Genomic DNA, 25,339 nt, shown 5'->3' on the forward strand with positions numbered 1-25,339 from the left:
GACTTCGAAGGATGCAGCCTCTGAATTGGGACGCAGCTTTCAACAAGAAAGTCATTTTTGCTTATTGGTATGTTTGAACTGGGTCAGCTGCAAAGACGTTGGTTAATAAAGTGAGGTCAAATAATAAAAGTATATTTGTATTATTTTGAGGAATATTGTAGATGTTTTTGTGCAAGTGAGATGAGTAAATGCTCATCATCTTACTTCATAGTCCGAGACGAAATTTGGCTGAAAGCAAATGTTACTTTCAAGCCCTGGTCATACAGTAACATTATTGATCAGCCAGTAAGTTTATTATGTTTTTGTGAAATTTCAGGCTTGGGTCATGCTGCAGTCATGCAGCTGCAATATTATTCAAAGTTGAGCTCTATGTTAGGATGGGAAGGACTGAGAAAGCAGCAGTTATATCTGGAGTGTGCATGTGGAAAGACATCAGCAGGAAAGAAGTCAGACCAGCTCCATTGAGGGAAATCAGCTTCCACAAATCAAAGAGGCTAGACAGGCACCTTCAACATCTGCTAGGGAAAATAGTATCACACCCAGAGGCATGTAATAGTTGACAGCCTAGATAAGCTTCCTATTGCCATAGTGTTTTGACACCATAATGTAGCATGAGAAAGGTGTAACTTGGTGATGCAGAGATGAAAATGCCTAAAGACACAGTTTAATTTTTATCAGTATAATTTATGTTAGTTTGAATAGGTCTGCGTTTGTCTTCAGGTTACTTATTTTTAGAAATTACATTTGTTTGTTGTATATTGTACACATTAGTCCCCTGATCCGTTTGGATCACCTGTGGAAAGCCAAAGGTAGAGAAGAACGTGATTAGGGCTTTCACCACAGCCTTCGCTTTTAATGAACGCAACGGAACTGCCTCCGGATAGCGAGTTGTCGCGCACATAAGCGTAAGCAGATAAACATGTCCAGATCTTGTTCGCGGTAACGGTCCAACACAGTCCAAGATTACTCGTGCAAAAGGCTCTCCCGTGACAGGGATAGGTTTAAGTGGTGCAGGATGTATAATCTGGTTAGGTTTCCCTATGACCTGACACACGTGGCACAAGCGACAGTACTGCGCCACATCAGATTTAAAGCCAGGCCAGAAAAAATAGCGCGAAATGCGAGAATAGGTTTTAGTAATACCCAGATGTCCTGCTACATTATCATGGGCCACACTCAGAACTTGTTTTCGAAAGCATTTAGGCACAACCAGTTGAAAAACAGTATCCCAACCTAACCCATCAGATCCTGCTGGAGTCCACTTTCTCTTTAACACCTCGTTGTCCCAGAAGTAACCTATCAACTTATTCTCAGTCTCCTTCAAATTGAACGCTGCATTCCTGCAACGCAATAGAGAAGTGTCTTTTTTCTGTTCAACAGAAATAACATCTTTATTAATGGACAACGACAGATCAGCTGATTCTAGTTCAGCACCACCGGTCGCGGACAGCGACTCGGGATCAGACAGCTCAGGTTGTACATCAATGTGAACGTCACCTTTAACTTGGTCCTCAGCTGCCAAAAAGGTATCCGAAATACCAATCGAATCACCAAATTTACGCGCTTGAGCCCGCGTAACTACACACGCCGCAAACACTGAAGGAAACTCTGATGCCAACTCACCGGAAGTAACAGAATCATACACAGGATTTTCAATGACCTCGGGAAATGTGAGTACTTTCCCTCCAGCGAGATCGTTACCTATAATTAAGGCCACGCCATTCACAGGTAACTTGTGCCGCACTGCCAATTTTACACAACCTGTTACTAACCCGGATCGAATGTACACATTATGTAACGGTACTTTCAACACCCCCAACTCAATTCCTTGAATGAGAACATTTCTCAGAAAATGGAAACATGCTAGCCAGCACAAACGACTGATTGGCCCCTGTATCCCGCAACATAGTTACAGGAACTAAGTCTCGCTCAGATCCACTAAGAGAAATCATCCCCTGACACACAAAAGGATCATACGCGGCATCAATATTCGAACTAAGTTGACTGCCAATTTTCTTAACAAAACCAACACTTTTGGCTGACTTCCCTTTATTTTTATTTTTCAGTGAAGGGCAATTCGCAATCAAATGACCAAGTCCGTGGCAATAAAAACATTCATGGGCTTCAACTGGTATTGCTTGCTTAGGCAAACTTACTTTCGGTATTTTAGCGTTTTTCTCTGAGGACGGAGAATAAAATTCGCGACGTACAACAAACGCATTTTTGTGAGTCAAAGTAAACTCATCTGCACAGACGGCAGCCTCGGCAAGAGTCAGAACTCTCTTTTCGCTCAAATAGACAACAACTCTGTCTGGCAAGGAATTTTTAAAATCTTCAATCAAAATCAACTCACGGAGATTTTCAAAATGAACGACTCTGCTGGAATGACACTATCTATCAAAAAGCACAGTTTTCTCCCGTGCGTATTCCACATACGTTTGAGAGGAATTTTTAACATGTGCACGAAACTTCTGCCTATATGCCTCTTGCACTAATTCATATGCCCTTAGTACCGCACTTTTCAGTTTATCATAGTCCAAACTATCACTCACAGATAAGGTAGAACAAACCTCTTGGGCTTTCCCAGTTAATTTACACTCTATCAAAAGAGACCAAACCTCTCTTGGCCAGCGCAACGCAGCAGCTATATGCTCAAATGCGCCAAAATATGAATCTACCTCACTATCTCTAAATGCGGGCACCAGGGTTAGATGACGACTAACATCAAAATCAGCAGAATGACCAGGAGCCACAGACAAAGGCACAGAGGGTAAATGATAGTCAACAGTAGTAGAGGGTACATCAAACTGAGTCTTATCTGAACTGGAACGACGATCATCAGCATGCGTTTCTAGTTCACACTGCCTAAAACGTAACAGTTGAGTAGTGTGCTCCTGACGTTTTATTTCAAGATCTAATTGCTTTAACTGAATAGCTAGTTTTAAATCCTCCGAGTTTACACCACTAAGTGAGCGCAACACGGGATCAGCAACATCAACGTCATCTTCATCAGCTACCGCAACGTTAGAACTAGACTGCAAAATACCCTGCTTAATTCATGCAGCTTGAATTACGTCTCTCAGTTCCTTCTTTCTATCAGTTTTAATAATCGCAATATCATAAAAATCAGCGATTAAGTATAAATCAATTTTCCGACAGGAATCCAAAACATCACATGAAGGAGCCTGTCTAAACGCCTCAATACTAAATTCCATCTATCAACCTACCACTTCCCCAATACGCATGAAAAAAACTGCCAATCAAAACATAAAAATAAAAATGGTACTCACCAGCAAAGCCGAAAACTTCTCAATTTGGATCGGGCAAATTTCCAAATCAAAAATAGAATTGGACGGACGAGCCAGTTATTACGCCCCGCCTCTAGGGGAATATAAAACACTAAAGAGGCGTAATAAATAATTGTTTGGGTTGTGGAAATGGAATCCCAGCACGCATCCCTCCGGTCTATAATCAAAAAACAAATGCACAAAATTGAAGCAAAAAGTAATAAATTTATTAAAGAATAACAAGTGAAATAAAGAGCAACTCTTCAGGGTGTCCAAAAGGCCAAAATAACAAACAAAACGAATATAAAAAGAAAAGAGGGGAAAATAAATAACCTAATAAAATAACAAAAGAAAATACATTTATCTTACCTAACTCCCTGTCCAAAAACAGAGATCAAACAATTACAAAATAAACAAGGCAGGACACCCCTACGCTCCACACTATTAAGATGGTTTAGACATAGGAGAACGGTTCAGAGGTTATCACAAGCTGCACGTTCACTTAAACTAATTAAAGTCTCTAAGACACAATTTGATCATCGGCAGGGGGAGGGATTCCGGAGCTCTCAACCCACGTGCGACCGAACCAAGAATGAGCTCCTCGGCGAATGTCAGCAGCGTCCTTTTAAAGACCCCGCCCCGACAGGACAATCAATGGCTGCTTACAACCCATGATTGGATAACCTGTTTGAAATTAGAGAAAACAAGAAAGAGAAAACGAAAGAACACAGAGCAATAGAAAACAAGCAAAACACAGGTCGTAACAGTACTTCATTATAAAGTCTATTTAGATCAATACTTGATCCAGCAATATTCAGAAACTGCTGCAGCTATTAGGCTATTTTTCTGTTTAACTTTTTTTAGATTATAAAAAAACAGACAACATTACAAAAATAAGGAAGAATGATGTTTGAGAGGTAACATGTATTATTCTTACCAATAGTGATAAAATAATTTAATATACAATTTAATTAAATTAATATTATGAACCTTTTTAACGGGATCAACAAATACAGCTTCTGTCATGTGACACCATATTTATTTGCTTTAAAACCAACTTCTTTTTCTCGACAAAAAGTGTTTTCAAACTAGTTTTTCGCAACATTTGAAGTTAAAGGGAAAAAGATTCGATGATCGATAATCAATAAATTATCGATAATTGTAATTTCCATGTTGGTAAACATGTTGATGAACTAAACCTTTTTTTTTTGCAAACAATCTTTACTGGAAACATAAATCTAATATTCGATGTAACACTTTGACACTTTAGTTGACTCACCAGATAATATAGCACAAGAATTATTCCATCTATGTATTTTTTCTAACTATTGTCGTAAATTAGCTATATGGCAGTTTGTTCTGTGAAGTATTTCTGCATTCCAGTATTAAAATTTCTAAAAAATATTACATGATTTATTTATTACAGTGTTTACTTGGTCATGGGCCATTGAAACCACAGTTGATATTGTTGTGTAATCACATCAAAATAAATGAGAGCACACCGAGTATCGAACAGAGGGTTGTTCCATAAAACAAGATTAGAATACAAGAAGCCAGGCTTATTTTGGTTAGTCAGACTTATTGTCGGTGGATTCTGTTTCATAAAGCAAACTTAAAATAGTTCAAACTCAGTTACCCTGGCAACTTATGCTGGGAAACTAGCCTGGTCCAGGGCAGGCTAACTGTCCGGCTAAGCCTCAGTTGTTACACAGATCCTCTAACACTGACCAACAAGAACACAATGATATTACTGACACTCTCTCATACCATTATTGGACTTTATTAACCACTATTAGTCCAAAAATAAATACACAGTATACAGAAAATCAACTTAAATAAGGCTACAATGATAAATTAGACAATATAGACCTATATATATATATATGTACTGTATTTATAGATATATAGATAGATAAATACAATATATATATATACTACAGATTTTCTTTTTTTTACTGGCTGAATGTTTTGTGCCCAAGATTTAATTAGATTGTTTTAAAGATTTATGAATACATTTCTCTCTGGTTTTGTTTGGCAGCTGTAATACATGTTTATGATTATTAGAAGAACATTTTTTAAAGCAGAAGTTAAAATCACAAAATTAAAAATAAATAATTACAAAAGCACAATATAAATGTTAACTGGTAAGATGAATCTGAGCTTAGTAATTGACAGTATATTAGCCTACATTTGATTTACCCCCATTACAATAGTCCCTTTACAGTTATTGCTATCATAAAAATACACTTGTAGGTTTAAAATTCTAAAAAGGCACATCTAATGTCCAACTAACAAATATTTGAGCATATATATATATATATTATGTACTTTATTATGTCTTTCAATTCAAACACATTTAACACAATTATACAAATTGACAGGTCCTTTAAAGACATCATATTTTCCCCCAATGAATATTCCTTATTTTTCCTTCTATTTTTTTTTTCTTTTGTGATAATACCCACCAACACATACATATGATTTAAGGGGGGAAAGACAAAAAACAATAAATAAATATTAATAAAAATGTAACATTCACATATTTATATCAAACTCTTATAATGACACATAATTCCTAATAGTTATTCAAGTAATATTATTTAAATATCAAATATTCAATATTAAATAAGTAAATAAATAAAATAACAAATAGCTAGAAATAAAAGGGAGGGAGGGTTATATAAAAATTTAGTTAATGTAGGCTAATATATATTCCTTTATTTTATGGAATATAAGAGTTGCACATATCTTTTCAAAATATATACTGTAGTAAACCTTCTATAATAAAGAAGTTTAACCAAATTTTATGGAGGACAGAGGGTACATCACACACCAGGCTTTATGGAAAAATCACTTTCACGGACAAACCCTAACGGTCTCGAGCAACACCAAGCGTCCCCATTCCTTTGTCGAGCACGGAAAAGCCAGTCACATTCATCACTGTCCAGCCCCATTCTCTCACCTCTCCTCTCTTAAATGTCCTCCACGCCAGGTGAAATCAATTATCCCTGCCTTCAGGTAAGACGACAAAGTGCTGCAGAAAGGTTCAGGTGGGCGGAATCAAAGCCAAACACAAAGATAAATCCCCGCATTCATCACAATAAATTTGCTCTTAATTTCATGTTATCCTCTCCATAGTGTCCTCACTCATTTAAAACTGGGGATTCTTGGGGATCTGATTGTAGATTTTGCAAGTTCAACGTGGGTTTTAGGTCGAAAGTTGAATGAACGAGTACTTATGTCCTTTCGATTTCTTACAGGTTGAGTTGTTGTTGCCCATAACACGCTAGCATTCTGCTAATGAGCGCTGATTGGTCAGTGAAGGACTGATTACGACCAGAGATACCGCTTGATGGCATCGTGTCATCCGCAGCGGGACCAGAAACAAACAAAACAAAAACTCTTCTAGCACGTGTATTTACCTGTGTCAGCTGTGTTGTGTGTTTACCTGTGTCGGCTGTGTTGTCGATGCCTCGAGTGAAAAGGAAGTGCAGAGCGCGAACGCACCAGAGTGAGCGAATGATTGCCGTGAAGCAGTATCTCTGGTCGTACATGTGTGTGACGTCATTGACACTTTTTAAAGCAAATAAGTGACTCAAAAAAATCGAACACCCAGCAGTGTGTCATTTATTTGCATCTCCTTTCGAATACAACATTCAAATTACTAGACAAAAAATGATATCCTGAGAAAAGTGGATTTTTATTGGTATAGCGCCATAGACCTCCATTCATTCTGCACTCGTCCTGTGAGCGGCCTGATGTGGAATCAGAGAGGAACTGCAACCAGTTCAGAAGCCGGAAGTTTACTGAGAGTGAAACTTCTCGCCATATTAGACATTCTCTGCCTCAGGTCTCTTTACTTTTCATTCTCCATAAGCACAGCAACCTCTTCCTCTTCACCTTCCTACTTTCATATCTAGAACAATATCCCCATCTAGTGGACATTTATCAATTAGCAACATAATAAGAGAACACAACATCTCCCCCTAACTTAATTTGTTTCCATCTGCAGTTACAATGAACATTGCTAAACAGTATATTCAGTCGTTTTGTTTTCTTACCGGATTTCTTTACTTATATTAGAGAACACAGAACAATGTCTAACAATGTCTCTTGACAAAACACATATAGCATGAATAGTTACATGAACATCCTTTCAGTTCAAACCACAACTTTCCTGAACTAAACTTCTGGGTTTTCCTTTTCCTTCTTTTCCCATTACGTTCTCCTTTGCCTGCTATGACAGTTTAAGTTACATAGTCCTTCAACCATACTGGCTTCCTTCTACAACGTCCCTCCAATTGGTTGTTACCACTTCCAGGTGATGCAGTAGGAGTTGATTGTTCAGAGTGTTCAGGAACCTGAGTAAATTCTGTGTGCAATGGTGCCAAATGAGATACATCCCAAGTTCGTCCATCACTCAGTTCAAAACTATGTGTCCCCTTCTTTCTAACAATCTGCATAGGGTTGCTGAATTTTGATTTCCCTTTTCTCACATGCACAGGTTTTCTCACCCGTACAAAGTCACCTTCCTTGAGCCCCAGAGTCTTTGCTTTGCGCTTTGTATCCAGGTATGCTTTCATTTTCCTCTGGTTTCGCATCACTTTTGTTTTCAGCCTTTTTATAGCAGGATTCACATTGCACTTTGAAAAAATTGTCAATTTTGTTCTCATTTTCCTTACAAACATCAGCTCAAAAGGAGAAATTCCTGTCGTGGCGTGAGGTGTGGCTCGGTAAGTTTGCAGAAAATGTCCAAGGGGCTCTCTCCCTTTCTGCAGTCAGAATCGCCTCCTTCAGTACCTTATTCCAGCGCTCCACAGCTCCATTTCCTTACGGGTGATATATAGAAGTACGGATATGCTTGTCGTGGAAATTCTTTCTCCACTTTAAATAATAATTGGAAGACCGCTGGAGATTTCAAAAGTTATAAAGATCTTTATTTCTTGCAAGAAAGGCAGTTCACACATCAGTCAGAGTCTGATATGGAAGGGCGCTGACTTCTCCTTTTTGCCCAGCTATATACCCTTAACACATCCTGGTCTGTCTCAAAAGATCGCCTTGGTTTACCTTAAAAGGCAACATGTCTCTGTTCGAAATCTCTTCTAGCATAAATTCTATCTAGACAAAGCAATACATGTCTGCAAAAGTTTCCTGTTTTCAGCTGCTGCTCAAATTCACACATTTTGCTTATCTCTATTTCTATCAAAGCTGCGCACATACTTTTCACACTTGAAGTACAACAATAGGTCACTTTGAGTACACATAGTCTCTTTGCTACTAAGTCGTCTATCACCCAGAACATTTTGTTCCTGTAACCTTATATGATTATATTTCTTTAAATGCTTATGAGTAAAAATAAATGTTCAACGTTAACACAAGTTGTACACACAGAAGTAAAAAACACATCTAAATGTAAAATTTCCATAACACTCCACCCCATGTTCATTCAAAGAACATACACACAAATTTTGACATTTACTTCTCCATAATCATAGTTTCCTGGTTTGGCCTTTCCTATAACAATTATAAGTTAGTGACTTTAATACCACCTAATATCTCTAATCATACCATGTTCCATCTTTTACTTTAGAATACCTGTCAAATATTCCTTTAATTAGCATCCTAAGTTGTAATTAAAATACCACCTGTTTCCAATGTTACATACCATAGTACATTGCCTTTTAACTTTGAATCAAGTTTCATTATCCTTTGCTAAATTTCGAATCACATTGATCTATTAGGCCTTTAACAGGCTGATACCTGCTGATTAACCATTTTTCTTAACCATATTTTGCTAGCTTTTAGACTATTGTTTTACTTAGTAAGATCTATTTAAGGATCTGTGTAATAAAATCTAACCAAAAAAGTTCTAAAATCTTTTCATTTTTATCCTTAACACAAATATCAATAATTGTATTATTTTGTTTCAAACAATGTCATTAATTTTAAAATTAACTCAGCTCAAACCAGCTCTTGCCATTTTATCTTTAATTACCTATCTTAAAATCCTATTTTCCAGAATTAACTGATGGACATAACATGTCCTGCCTCTATTTGCTGGCAATGCGGAATAATTCATAATGGATCCATTGATCCAGATCATTAAATCTGTAACTTCATTCTGAATTAAGAAAGTTTTTTAGAATTTTGCTTTATGAGCAAATATTCTATTTCACTGAAATGTCTTAACTGTTTAGATTCATTTTAGTCTTTAAATTTAACATGTTTGAGTTACATTGTTCTTGGTCTAGGTTTTAACTTTGTGCTCATATTTTCTAATACTTTGAAGACCTTTCTCAACAAAACAAATCCATATTTCATTTCTGGAAGCCTGGCTAAATTAGCAAGCACTGTTACTGTATTCCTAGATAGACTAGACCCACAGTCACCTCTCAAATATCAAATACAGAAATTAGACAATACATGAAAGGAACATTTCAATAATCACACTGGTAACTTCTTTAACTAATAATAATCCAGAAATTAAATATGTTTCCCAAAATCAATCTCCTTTTGAAAGTTTTTCTTTTGCTATTTTACCAAATGGAAACACCTAAAAAAATATTTAATTTAGTCATTAATTAATCGCTATATAAGTTTACCCAATTATCTATTCGGACCGAGTCCGGCAAAGTAACTTATCCTCTCTTTTTTGAAAACAACTATTACAACTATTAAATCTTTTCTTTTAACCTCTATGATATCTGAATTAGGGTTCTAAAACCCTCAAGTTTCTTCAAAAATAGTCCCTAGATTATTCATTATCTTTACAGTAATGTACCTATTTAGAGTCTCTATACTCTACATAATTAAGAAATCTTCCTCTTCTTAATTTACGTGTACCTGAAATATTAAAATTAATTAGTAATTGTTCAAATCATGAGATCTAAATCATACAGTCCTACAGTTTGATTGAAACAAATACAACATCAATAAACATCACACAAAATAAATTATTACAGTATTCTAAGCCTAAACCATTAGTTGGTTCACATCCTTCAGATGTGTTGATCATCTCGTTGCCCCATGGACGTTCCGTCTTCACCAGGGTGATTCTTTGCGAATCGTTGCAATGGATTTTTCCCACGTTGGCAAGGGAGGAAAGTTAAACTAGCACTTCCTTTGTCCCTCACTTGACGCTTTGCGTTGTCGTTGGTGTCGGCGTTTGGGGTTGCTGAGGCTGGTTGGTGTAGTTTAAGTCGAGATGCTTGGGCGGAGGTGTCACTGCACCCCAGATGGGACCTTTTTTGTGGAGTGAACCACTTCCTGGCTGCTTTCACCTGTGAATGGAGACCTTAAGTATTTTTGTTAATTACAACATCATGTATCATGTCGCCGGACTCATCTGCTTATCCGGCCGGTCGTCCTTTTTTTTGATGAGACCTGTAAAATTTCATGTCAAACAGTGACAAGACAATACTTTATACATTTGGAACAGAATCAGTTCTGTTCGATGAGATCCATCATGACATCCTGTAAAAAGTTAAATATGGGGTAGACAGGACAAGCTTGCTTGCTCTCTGCCTTCCCAAAGTTATACGCTGTGCGTGTGGCATTGTTTATTTCTGCCACAACAATAACCCATACCACAATAGTTAGCCAAATTCATCCATGGTTGTTATTTTATTGGGAATATTTTCTTCCCTGTTGGGTCATATTTTATCTGTTTAGATACAGCTGTTTTGATTGACATCATTTATGTCTCTGAACACCATAATTCACACACTCGCTTTCACACACTCCACACACCCCTCTCTGGCCAGAGATTCATACATTCTTGTCTGCCTTAGCAGTTTATGAACTGAATGGGGAACATATATTTATTAGGAGTGGAATACCACCAAATATGAACGGTAACAAAGTTCGCCGACGGAAAACTACAGAACGTAGACACACTGTGGCATTCCCCTTGCGACAGTGTCTGAACGTTAGGATATCAATTTCTCAGTTGTCCGATGCAGTCGTCATGTGTTTGAGTTTAACACAGTGAACGTAAACCTAACTTTTCACAATCAAATAGATTAAACACTTTAAGAGCACCTGTTGCTCGGTTTTATATATCTCATCTACATAGATACATAATTAAAATCGAACTCATAAAAGTTTCTTCATTACTCAAAATTTCCTAATTATCACAGAATGCACATTCCTATTATTATGATTTATAATTTTATCAATTTCTTCATTTTTTGCCATTGTACTATCACACATCACTTCAACAGTTCTGATTCCCTTAATATTTTTTTCTTAGTGACTGTTTGTAAAACCCTGTGCTCTCAGATTGCCACACATTTTTGTGGTTGGCCACCAATCTTTAGTGAGTCTCATTGTTTCACAAAAAGCCCCAATTCTCTCCACTCTGCAGTCAGTGGTTTAGCTAAAGAGATGTGAGGGACGGCCCCCTCCACATCATACAGTGATGCTTGGCTATCAGTCAATTCAACCTTCACAGCACACCATTTATCTGACCAAACTAACTCTGAGGTTTTCAGTTCCTCAATCTCTAGTTCAGACCATTTTTCATCAAAAATTTCATCTGGCTCACTGTTAACATGATATGTGCAATGCAAATCACTTGCTTCCATGAAATCATGGTCAGGAGGCATCCTATTCATGGCTTTGTTTTGCAGACCACATTGAGGAGTGCTCCATTCAAAAACATATAATGTTTCAGTTGGCATTCGCACCATACTCATATCAGCAGTGAGGCCACTGTCATCACAATACGTAAGTATTATGTTCAGCATAAGTTCAGCTTCAGTTTACACATCAAATCTCTTCTCAGAAGATTACAAGGACAGGTAGTAGTTACAAGAAAAGCATGAGAAAATGAGCGATCACCAATCTGACAAGACAAATCTGCTGTATATGGTTCCTTTACCAGATGCCCTGTGGCACTTCAGGAGGTTGTCCATTTTCCAGAACATACAGTTAAATCAGGCAATTGTTCATTTTTAATTCCTGAGTTCGTCACTTCACTGTCAATTTAGAACTTAATTTTCTTTCCCTCGATACTAATGTCAATCATTGGTAATTTTGCAAATGCTTTATACCAAAAGTTCAGTGTCAGCAAGCGAATTTTCTTCATTGCAAGAAACAGCAAGCACATTTTCTTCATTGCAAGGAGCAGAAAAAAAAAGATAAGATTAGACATATTTACCACCTGGGAGTCAGACCCTTCACCGTCGCTCCCCTCCCCCTCCACTTTCAATCTCCTTGTGGCTCTGGTGGCTGTTGGAATCCTTTCTTCTTTGGAGGATCCGGACAGTCATTTCTCCAGTGTCCTTTTCGCCCACAATTACAACAAGCTTCAGGGTCCATTGCGGGTTGGTCACCCATTCCACGTCCTCCTCCACCCCATCTTCAGCAGAGCCAGTTGAGTGTCTTTGTCAGTCTTTTTCTGTTTGTTCTTGGCTTGGTCTCTCAGCAGCTTTTGTTGATGCGTTGCGTGTCGTCGGATTTCTTCCAGCCGCGCTTGGTGGTACCCCACACAAGACGTTTTGACCTTTTTCCCTATTTCAGGGTCCAGACCGTCCAGAAAAAAAACAGTTTTCAGATATTCTTCATACGTACTTATCTTTGATTGTCTGGCCTGTGCTTCTCTTTGGGTTGGTGAACATTTACTAATTTTGCAGATGGAGGAGTGTGGTCTGGAGGAGCAGAGGGCAGGGTGATCGAACCTAGCAGGCTTCAATTATGGGTGTTTTGGTGGTCTTGCTTGCAGATTCGTTCCCTCTAATTCTTTGTCTTCCTCAGGATCTTGACCTCCCATTGCTCCTGGTTGTCTTTGTGGTTCGTGGAGGGCCACTGCTGGTGGTGGTTGGTAGGGGGAGTAGGGAGCCGTACAGCGGTCGTCCTCAGCCAGGCGGGTTTTTATGCATCTCATTTCCTCGGAAGAATTAGAAACAGAGTTTAGTAAAGTTTTTCTGGCTTCCTCTGCCTTTGTCTCTCTACTATTTGCACTCTCTAATGGTGCTAATGCTGCGTTTATCTGTCTTCTTTGTCTGGTAATTGCCTCATTTAACCATACATCTATAAAAGTCATAATTATATTTTCCTGTATATTTTTTTTGGACTTGCTTTTTGTCCAATTTTCCTTTGTCTTTTGCAGATGGCTTACACTTAGACATTAAACACACATTATATCCGTACAATTTAATTAACTGTGGTATCCTATGATGCCACCCCGTTCCATTTTTTCCTTGGTCATGGAACAATAATTCCCTTTTGAGAAATCCACTGTCTCCAACTCTTTATCATTAACATTACCCATTTTTGCACAAATTTTACTCAACAGTATTTATATTTGCGTATTTAAATCCTTTCCCTTCACGTGGTCACCACGTAAAATATTTACTGTGTTAATTCTTCCCCCACTGCGTGGCCACCACGCCTGCCTAAATCCGTCGATCTAGGACTTTCAAAAATGCCCACATCCGTCGATGCTAGGTCTTTTCCCCAAACAAGTGCCTTTTAAATGTTCGAAAATTACTACTTATTTCAAACAGCACCTTGTCTGGACGTTTGAGGACTTACTATCCGGCTTATTCAACTTATTCTCAAACTCTGGCCCTTTTGGGAAAGCAATTAACACATATGGCATTTGAGAAATTACTATCAGGCTTATTCTCAAACCCTGTTTATTAAATTACTTTTAGGAAAAATATTCAATACGCAAATAATTTTCTTATTTACCACGTAAATAATTTTCTCTCACCGTGCTTCTGCAGCTTGGTTCTTTTATTTGGGATCGCGTCCACCTAGGCCTGCCGTGGTGTCTACAATTCTCCCGTCCCTTGCATTTTTAGCGTTGGGGTATCGGAGCCAGAGACTTCTTGTCTTTGGGATGTTCAATCAATTGCTTCGTCCACGGAGGTCATCAGCTTTGCGAATCCCATCCTCGTCGCCATTTGTCGTGGAAATTCTTTCTCCACTTTAAATAATAATTGGAAGACCGCTGGAGATTTCAAAAGTTATAAAGATCTTTATTTCTTGCAAGAAAGGCAGTTCACACATCAGTCAGAGTCTGATATGGAAGGGCGCTGACTTCTCCTTTTTGCCCAGCTATATACCCTTAACACATCCTGGTCTGTCTCAAAAGATCGCCTTGGTTTACCTTAAAAGGCAACATGTCTCTGTTCGAAATCTCTTCTAGCATAAATTCTATCTAGACAAAGCAATACATGTCTGCAAAAGTTTCCTGTTTTCAGCTGCTGCTCAAATTCACACATTTTGCTTATCTCTATTTCTATCAAAGCTGCGCACATACTTTTCACACTTGAAGTACAACAATAGGTCACTTTGAGTACACATAGTCTCTTTGCTACTAAGTCGTCTATCACCCAGAACATTTTGTTCCTGTAACCTTATATGATTATATTTCTTTAAATGCTTATGAGTAAAAATAAATGTTCAACGTTAACACAAGTTGTACACACAGAAGTAAAAAACACATCTAAATGTAAAATTTCCATAACAGCTTTACATCTCTTTCTTGTAGAAATAGTTTGAACTCCGTTGACAGGAACTGAGGCCCATTGTCAGTAACAATCTCCAGAGGATTCCCTTTTTGGCTGAACACTGACCTCAGAAAACAATTAATGGTAGATGCAGTCACATGAGGTGCAAAAGCTACCTCTGACCATTTTGAATGGTAGTCAATCAATGTGATAGCGTATCTACAACTAAGAGGACCAATGTCTAAAGGACCCACCACGTCGATGCCCAGTTTCTACCACGGACCGACTGGATAGTCAACTGGGGTAAGTGGTGCATGTGTGGTTCTAGCAGTTTTATCATTGAGTTGGCAGGTGACGCAGGTTTCAATTGTGGACTGTACCTGCAAATCCATCTTAGGCCACCAGTATAGCTCCCTAAACCGTTGCTTGGTTCTCACAATGCCTTGATGGCCATCATGAGCGAGGGTGACCAGACGTGAACGTAAACTAAGTGGCACAATCAGTCTGTGTGGTCCTCTTAGCACATACAAGTCCGAAATAGACAGTTCGTCTCGTATTGGAAAGTACCTGGACATGTCAGGATGTAGGGCCATACTCGATGTATTGATGAAGTTTGGCAAGATCAGGACATGAGGGGCTTTCAGCAGCAAACTCGGCCACAGGAACAGCTGACAGGAGTGTAGTGATAGCAGCAACAGTTTCGGGTTCAGAATCAAAGTCAGAATAGAATTAATTTAATTTGGCAACGGAAGACGCAAAAGTAATCCAAATAAGCATTCCGCTACCTGGTTGTCAACCCCCCGTCTGTACTGCATAGTATAGTTAAAGCAGAGCAGTCTGGCAGACCATCGTGCTGCTCTCAGTACAGCTCGTCCATTACCTTTAGTGGTCAAAAGGGTGGTTAGGGCTTGGCGATCTGATCTTAATTTGAAGTGTTTGCCCCACAGGTGTGTTCTCCAACGCTCAATGACCCAGACACAAGCAAGGGCTTCTTTTTCAACAACAGAATATTTCCTTTCTGCCGATGTCAAGGTTCTGGATGTGAAAGCCACGGTCCTTTCTGACTTATCTGGATGAAGCTGAGTCAGGATGCCACCTATGCCATAGTCTGAGGCCTCTGTTTTATACCTCTGTTTTACCTTGTGTGGTTCTACGCATGGTCGTTTCTTTTTTTCTGACATATAGCCGTTGAACTGGTAAGTCAGCAGGTTTGGCAAATTCACTCGCATTAGCCATGGCATTTTCCACTTGAACGGCCACTTGTACTGCTCTGTCTAACGTCAAATCCGCTTCAAGTAGTAAGCTTTCTGAATTCGACTGCTGTGCACTTTCTCCACAATTTGATCTCTTAGCATTTCATCTTCTTTGTCACCAAATGCACATAATGACACCATATCACGAAGCGCGACCACATACTGAAGTATATTTTCGTCATGCCTTTGCTTCCTTTGACGAAATTTATGTCGCTCAGCAATGACATTAACTTTCAGTACAAAATGCGTTCTGAGAGCCGTAAGAGCAGATGCATAGGTCGTACTGGTATTAGGAAGAGTGTAGAAAATTCTCTGTGCTTCTGTGCCCAGGCAGTGAAGCAGTGTAGCTCCCAACTTTTTTGAACCGGAGTACACAGAAAAATAACTTAGATGACGTGAAGCGTGACCTTTCCAACGTGATGATGTAATGTGTGGCGCGTCGCAAACCAGCACAAGACAAACAATTGTGATTAAGAAGTATATAAATTTGTATTTTTTTTTTAGAAAATGACCAATCATTTCGCTAGTTAAGACCATATTCCTCAGCTGGGATCGGGCAGAGCCCTTTAAAACTGCATTGATTTAGACTTCAACATCTTGGTTGCCATTGAAGTCCATTGTGTGGATAAAAATCCTGAAATGTTTTCCTCAAAAAACTTAATTTCTTTTCCACTGAAGTAAGAAAGTCATGGACATCTTGGATGGCATTGGGGTGAGTAAATTGTCAGGAAATTTTCATTTTGAGGTGAACTAATCCTTTAAGGTGGAGCACACATTCGGACACCTGAAAGGAAGATGGCGCATCCTGGCAAAACGGTCAGACATTTACCACCCTTTCATGCCTACAGTTGTGGCAGCATGTTTTGTACTCCATAACATCTGTGAGATGGAGAAGCAACGATTCATACAACCTTGTGAAGACTCCCGAGGAGAAGACGATAGACAACCGTGTTGCTTGCAATGCGATGACCGACCTTCTGCACAAGCTGTGCTTATCAGGGACGCTCTCATGCAAAATGTATTTTACTTGGGAAGGCAGTAGGCTGTCATGCGAAAAATGTATTTGAATCATAAAATCTAATTTGTTACTGTCTAACTATTAATTTAAGTCACAAACTCAAACATATTAATACTCATTTTATTTGTAACAGAAATAATTGGTATTTCAGAATATGCCATGGCTTAGTGTAGCCATTAATAGCCATTTTTCTTTGCAACTCCTGGAATGTTGTAGCATTCCTTTGCCGTGTTCCATCAAAAATACTTGTAATCTCATTTTCTTCAATTAAATGGAGAAAATAACGAGTCTCGTCATCTGTCCATGAGTACTGCTCCGAGTCCGCCATGGTTTTTGTTGTGATGACTGCACCTTGCACGTGATGAAAAGTTCATGTGACAGCACATTTATTTGCGTTAAAGCCATTTTAAGTACAGACATAGAATTTATGTGCTAAAGTTAAACGGAAAAAGATTGTGTCGACATTTGCAAAAAATTATCGATAATTGGCATTTCCATCAGCTATACAAAAAAACCTTTGGATGGAAACCTTGCTATTGTCGCATTAGTTTTGCTGTATCGCTAAGAAAATCTGCCCTCAAGTCGTTACCATACATCATTTCGCATATATCGCAAATTATATTGTATCTTTCGCATCAAATTGTAAAATGCAGAGAATAATGAGGCAATTGACATTTGCCAGTTTACTGCTTACTATTTGTATGAATAAAAGGCCTATTACTAAATTAGTAAATATTAATCAGAAGATGATGCTGAAGTGGGACAGCTTGTCTGACAGGACTGCATTTATGTGACGAAGCCCATGGGTTTGGACAGGGCAGCTCATTTCTCCTGAATGCAAAATGTTAGGATCCATTAACAAGATTAGTACAGTAAAATGTTCGGTCATATAGCAACAATCTTTAACGTTAGCCTTGAACATGAAGTCGAGCCAGTCGCGGTTTGAGAACACATGTATTCAAATCATTCAAGACAAAAAAAGTTACTAGTTCTGGTTTCAGAGTTCAATAACATCAAATCAGTCAAAAACATCAAATCGCTGCTATTTTCCCCCTCAGGGACAGAACTGTAACCTAACGTTTTTTATGTGTAGGGCAGGCCTATATTTAACTTTTTTAAATGGTAGAGCTGCCGTCTTAACAATTCCAAAAATTGTTTAGAGCTTTTAGAATTCAACCCCCTTTATTTTTTCTAATTTGTTTGAGATAAAATTATAATACATATTAATAAATTGTATTTATAAAATTATTTTATTAACAAGTGTCATGTTTGTGATTTTAATTTGTCAAGTAGCCAGATCCTTCCCAGAAAATCGTGATTTTATGGCGACATTTTATTTATTCAGATAAAGACGTAACGTGTTTATTTTACCTTTCTTTTTGGCAGTATTGGAAACTCCTTCATTCTTCCTTCGTTTGACAGACGCCACATTTGTAGTTTGACGAGCGGCAGACATTTTCAAGGCGCTGTTTTCCAAGGCTCAGCATTGCTTTTGCAGTGAGCTGGGGGAAGTCTTTCTGGCAATAAATCCAGAACTGAATGAGAGGCCTAGACTCATACACTGTAAACCCTAACGCTCAAAATACTTAATTAGTTTGAGTAGGACAAACTTAAATTAAACTAATTAGTTCAGTCAAATTAACTTTTATGAGTATTTAGCACTTTCTTTTTCTTTCAAGTTCACAGAACTGATATATTTTAAGTAAACTGAACTGTTTCATTGTTTTGAGTTTTATGAAATGATTTATTTTAATTTAAACAAACTTAAGTTTAACTGAAACAGCTGGGATGTCTATTTCCCAGCATGCTTTGCCGATGGCACTTGAATGGGAGAGTAAATGCTAAAATTAAGCATAATATAATGTTTTTTTTGTGCAAGATTAATGTTAAGTGCATTGAGTATTGATTAATGTTTTGTTATGCTAATTTAGAAGAATTTCTGTTAACCCTTGTGTTATGTTGGAATTCTGTGCACTCCCCTTATGGTCCGGGTCAAATTGACCCTCATTGGATTCAATACAATTCATCAAAAATCACACTATGAAAAACAACAAAGATTCAGGTTCAAACTGTAAACTTTTAATATCAGCATTTGTCAAATATTCCAAAAAATATATATCTGAAGATATGATTTAATGAAAATGTTTTTAACTATTTTTTAAAACTATTTAAAATTTGAATATACGTTATATTTATATATATTTGCATATATATTTTTTCAATTTTTTTCAATTATTATTTTTTGCTTAGAACATTATAACTGAACAATTAATCAATTAATGAGCTCATTTTTCCTGCTGTCTATGTCGAAGTCTCAAGATATTTCAGATATCTTGAATATATAAATGAGAGCTTATTTTACTATTTGTGTCTGTCAAAGATTTTCATTCGTAATTTGCAATTCTGAACAACATGCACCATGATTTAGCTTTTTCAAGTGTGTTTGGTTTGGGTTAGAGCACTTTTAGATACACTTACACTTTAGAACTGGAGTTGATGCCCTGACATACATAAAATAAATGTTTTTATTTTGTGTCTGTACAGTTGCTTTTGAATAGCAGCCTATGATGGACATCACAGACGTAATAGTAATTTTGTTTGTTTTTGTCAAAAAAAATAAAAATCAAACACCAGTATGTTGAAACTTTGCATGCATGTTCATGATGATAAATGAGAAAAAGTCACAAAATATCAAGAAAAAAAAATGTTTAATATTATTTCAGGTAGCTTGAAAAAATAAATGATAGGTAATTTTTACCATCTGTGGCTGACAAAATATTTTTTTGGATTGAAATAAGTGGAAAACCTATTTTTTTTTAGCTTCATAATGTAGTAAAAAAATAAAATAACAAAATATAACCAAGAAATGTTATTATTTTGGGTCCGTACAGTTGCCTTAGAGCGTTAAAATATGCGGGTCAAATTGACCCGCGAACATCACGAAAGGAACATTTATTTTGTTTGTATATGTCTAAAAACACCAGCATGTTGAAACTTTGCATGCATGTTCATGATGATAAATGAGAAAAAGTCACAAAATATCAAGAAAAAAAAACATAGGTTAACCAGGATTTCCAACAACTAGAAAATCAAATTGACCCGCAACATAACACAAGGGTTAATGTTGGTTTTAGGATAGTTACCATCATGGTGACAAGTGGTGCATGTGGCTTGATCTGAGAGCAAATAAAATCTTTATATTGTTGCACTCATGCAGCAAGTGCTGTATAACATAGTATTGTTAGCATGATAACATAATAGTATGTTAGTAAACCAGTTTGTTAAAACTATAAGTTAATACTAATGAAAGTGTTCACATTAAGATTACATGAAGGTTTTAAGTTAAATGTATGAAATAGTGTGCTCTGATTTTAATTGTTCTTAACTTGCAATTAAAATGAATATTTATTAACACAACATTTCGGTCACACGACCTTCATCAGTTCCTTATCTGCTGAAACAACCTACCTAATTGGTCTTGTTATCCTACGCACCCTATCACCTGCAGGTGTGCGATGGAGTTTGTTCACTAATTTGTTCAAGTTCACTAACTTGAAATGTTTAATTGTTCTTAACTTTAAATGTTTAATTGTTCTTAACTTGAAATGTTTAAGTACAAACTTAAAATCTGCCAGTTCTGCTTACTTAATCTTTGAATTTCAAAACTTAAAAAATCGAGGCAATCAAACTTATTCGGGTTTACAGTGTACACTTTCTTGTGTGAACTGTCTGTGGAAAGCTCTATCAGCTGATCTTCCTCAGAGGCTGTCAAGTTTGAGCTGTCATATGCCTTGTCTTTGAATGGAAACTGTATCCATGTCTTGTCCCTTCTCCAGGACTCAGCCTCAGAAAAGTACTTCTCAAATTGGCTTTCGAGTGCCTCCAAGTGTCCATTAATTGTGCATTTCACATCAGGCGAAAGCACTGCAGAATCAACCAACTCCTCCACTGATGAAAGCATAGAAAAGTTACCTTCCCTGATTCGCTCTCTCCATCTGGTTATTTTCTTGATAAAGCTTTCCATCTTGTCATACAGCTGAATGGCATGTGTATTACGGCCCTGCATGGAACTGCTCAGTTTGTTCAACTCTGAGAAAATATCCACAAGATATGCCAGTTTAGTGAGCCAGACATTGTCATTAAAATGTGCAGCCAGCTCCCGGCGGTTTTGACCAGCTAGAAACTCATGGATAGCTGTGCGTAACTCAAACACACGTGCCAATACTGATCCACGAGAAAGCCGTCTGACCTCGGAATGGTACAGGAGCGCATTGTGACCCTCTGCCGTAGCGTCGCAGAGCGCAGCAAAGAGGCGCGTTTGCAAGGCACTCTTCTTAATCAAATTGACTGTCTTCACAACAATGTCCATAAGGTCAGCAAAGTCAGCACTCTTTTTTTGGCAGCAAGAGATTCTCTGTGTAAGCCATCAGGAAGAAACTGCTTAATTGACTTCACTTGTCTCCGTTGAAGTCTATGGGGTCGCTGTGTCCATTTCTTTTACTATGTTATTTTGTGCATATGAAATCCACCTGTGATGTTATCCAGTGTCCTGCTTGCAACTGATTCCCCTCAGTAAAATGAACCATCTTGAACAGATCTGTCTCTTGCAAGTAATTACATTAATATAAAATGTAATTATATGGATATAATAAAAACATGATAACTACCTAATATTGAGTGAAGTCATTGTGAGCTTTTGAGGTTTTTGTAAGGTTTTGGATAGTAATGACTCAAGAGTTACCGTACTACATATTTCTAAACGAACTACTAATTATTGCAGATGTAGTAACCTTTTATTATAAATTATGTTAACGTTAATTATGAACCTGTATATAGTAGTTCTCTGGGAGGTATGAAAAAAATAGTAGTTACTGATTAGCTAATAGTGAAATACCACATTCAACTGAGCGCTGTTACTTAATAATTTGTTAATCAGAGTTTCTTGTTAACTAATAGTAGTTACTAGAATGTTAATAGTGCATTACTCATTTGTTCCTGTGTAGTTATTCATTAATGAAGGAACAGTATTCTAAAGTGCTACTCCTCGTTTACCGTACTCTTAATCTTTACTCTTTGCTTAACCGTTGCATTCCGTGCCGATCCGAGTCGTTTTGCACTCTTTGGAATGTAATACAAAGGAGTCCGTCGTTGCCTTGGTAACGCAAAAGTTTACACACAATATGCGATGTAAATAGCGACTGCGTTAACTTACGGAGGATGATCAGATATGTATTTTAATTGTATTAAATTGTGTTAATATTGCTCAAATAGCGCTTTTACAAGCTATGGAGAAACTGATAGCCATACAACAGACAATTCGTCACTACACGCATTCTAGCAGCACGTTTGGCAAATTCTGGGCCGAGAACGGTTTATCGTGCCGTGCCACACCAGGCTCAGGTGGAAAAGCGGCAGTGTAGTGGTGTAAGGGCAATTTACATTATTGAATATTATTTTTCATTATTGAATACATCAAAATACTTCATTACAGATTTAGTTTCCAAACAAACCAAACATATGGGTGACCCATTGAACATAAAAAGATAATCTGTTTGCCATCCTGACTGGAAAACCTGATTTTCATTGTCAATTTTCCGTCTATTTTTGTCAATTTTAGTAAACTTTTACATTAGTGTGCACATCCTACGCTGTAATTAATATGGGATCAGCTGGAAATAGCGACATCACATGGTCTGATTTAGTTTTAACATAATCGGAACACAATATTTCAATTACTTTTCAAATGTTTTAAAATTGATCATGCAAGTGTTCCAGCGGGCCGTATTTAAAGATATTGCGATCCGCCAGTTGCCCATCCCTGATGTAAGTGATTGTTAGGCTGCATAAATTAGGTCAGCCGGAACCAGGAACACTTCCTATAATACCTGATGTACTTGTTACATCATAATGTGGCGGTATGCTATCAAAAGCTTAAAACAATGCCAATTATGGCACTAAATAGACTGTTTAACTGTTTATTTGTTCTCTCGAGGTTACAGTATTCAGCCGGATCCAGGCCGTATCCAGATCAGACAGAGGACCTGCACCTAGACACGACCACAACGCATGATGTACCGGGCCAGCCCTGAAGTGTCAGCAGAGATTGTGTCAACTAGACTCTCCACTGTGAAGGTCTCCTCAACAAGACAGCCATCGGCACTGATCCTCAATAAACCGTCTCTATACCGGCGTGATGACTCTGATCTTCAATGAGATTGAACTGGATAAATATTCTGAATGTCCCGATCCAATCTGACTTAAGTTCTGACCTGTAATGCTGCCTGAATCATAATCATACACTTTTCGTCCGTTGGCCAGAGGAGAACTGAGCGACTGAGTCTGGTTTCTCCGAAGGATTTTTCTCCTTTCTTTCACTGATGGAGTTTGGGTTTCTTGCTATTGTCGCCTCTTAACAAACACGCTGAAACAAACTTTGTTGCATTATTTTCCTGTTATCAATGTAAAGCTGCTTCGAAACAATCTGTATTGTAAAAAGCGATATATAAATAAAGGTGACGACTATATATCATGGGCAATTTGGCATTATTTCACACTCTGTCCAGTACTAGTGTGTTACTTATAAGATGTATGTCTTGTTTTGACTACATTACCCATGGTGCTTTGTGTTACTCTTGTATCGACTGAGACAAATAAGACACAATTATTTGCTATATTTATCAAATTTAACAAATAATGGTCCCATCCCCCCAACTAGGGCAAGAACCATGACTACCATCAGATAAGATGGTTTAGTTGCTGTTAAAAATGTGGTCATGTGGTCAAGACAGAGACCATAGGAAAGACAGAAAAATACCTTAAAACAGTCTTTCCTGCATTAATTTATAGATGAACTGATCTATAAATAAACATACATCCCAGAACATTGTGTGAATGATTTACTGTCTTGTGTTGTGTCTTTTAATTCTATATTGTGATATTGTGTATTTTATGATCGAACCAATGGTCACTGTAACCTCACCTATACCATGCTTGGTCTGTATAAATTGTTACTTTGAAGATCTAAATGATCGTGTTTATGATATGCCGATAGCTGTGCAACATATTAGTACTACAAGAATCTTTCATAGTTTCTTCATCAGCAACCAATCCAGCTGCACATGCAAATGAGCACACTTGAAACAAAGATCCATAAATCACCAACAGAGGAATTTTCCCGCTTGGAAATTCCACCCTTCTCATTGGTCGAGCAAACCCGGAGAGGTGGGACTTTTCTCAGGCTTTATTAGAGACAAATTCACAGTGACTCACGCTCTCTTCTTCTGGCTTCTACTGCTGCTTCTCTGGGTTGATGTCTGTGGGGACCATGGGCACCGGCAGGCCTCGACCACAGCCTACTATGCCTTCACTCTCCCCACAGAGTCAGACTGTAATTTCTTCATTGCAACTCAGAAGAAAACTGCAACTTTACTATCGCTGAATGGACAACCATCAACTCTTCTGACTTCCTCCCTTCTCCTGGTTGCTCTGCGTGGCCTCTCTGCCCCAGGGCCGGCAGGTCACGATCTGTGCATCTGCATATGCTCATGTGCTCATGGAGAGAGGGAAAACCTTCAACCAGAACAAAGTCAAACAAACCATTCAAGTTCATCAACATTTCTTCATTCAACGCCGAAGAAATCGATTGAGACTTCATAGAACCATCATAATCCTTCTTCAGGAACTTCACGAAATGTTTCCACTGCAAAGGCCATGCCATGAAAATGATAAGCTGATGGTTCTTTTCATAGTTAAATGCATATTTTCCATAGTTCCATTTCCTGCTTCCGGTTTCATTCTGTCACTCACCATTTTACCTATGCATGTATGTGTGTGTGTGTTTAGATTAGGTATGTTTGTGATTTAGTTAATAAACTTGTGCACAATACGTATTTGGTTCTGATTCTCTGCTTGCAACAGTTTATTTTACGATGTAGATTTTGACTACAGGCTCTGAGTAGAACTGTACAGTAAAAAAGACATTTCCCTCCCCTGAAATGAACATTTCTCAGAATTAATAAACAATTAACACAGAGTGTTCACGGGACAAACAGGTTGATTGTTTGTAATATTAATTTTACTACATTAAATTAATTCTATTAACTGATCCAAATATTCGTAAGTAATTATTACAAGTTATGATTGATTAGTAATATTCATTTTATTATATTATATTAAATAATATTTAGCTAATTTGCTACACTCTACTCCATGACCTACTTTACCTGTGTTAATTGATTAGTCATTCTGTTTCACCTGTGTTCATCAATTATCTCATTAGTTTCCTTTGTTTCATCCATGCTTATATACATGAGTTCTGGCTTT

At 37.7% G+C, this 25,339-nt stretch overlaps 1 protein-coding gene across 4 annotated transcripts in view; it reads left to right on the plus strand.

Annotated features, from left to right (window-relative positions):
* The window catches only part of LOC308680498 (neural cell adhesion molecule L1-like), a 41,188-nt gene extending 16,295 nt beyond the window's left edge, over positions 1-24,893 (plus strand). For 2 of the 4 annotated variants that reach the window (XM_081348630.1, XM_081348629.1), the window contains exon 11: positions 7,792-23,007. In XM_081348630.1, the coding sequence (XP_081204756.1) occupies positions 7,792-8,009 (218 nt within the window). In that variant the 3' untranslated portion in view covers positions 8,010-23,007. The other 2 variants (XM_081348633.1, XM_081348631.1) reach the window with 1 other exon arrangement.
* The last annotated feature ends 446 nt before the right edge of the window (positions 24,894-25,339 follow it).

This window comes from Scardinius erythrophthalmus (genome assembly GCF_964197995.2).
Source record: "Scardinius erythrophthalmus genome assembly, chromosome: 20".
Taxonomy (NCBI): domain Eukaryota; kingdom Metazoa; phylum Chordata; class Actinopteri; order Cypriniformes; family Leuciscidae; genus Scardinius; species Scardinius erythrophthalmus.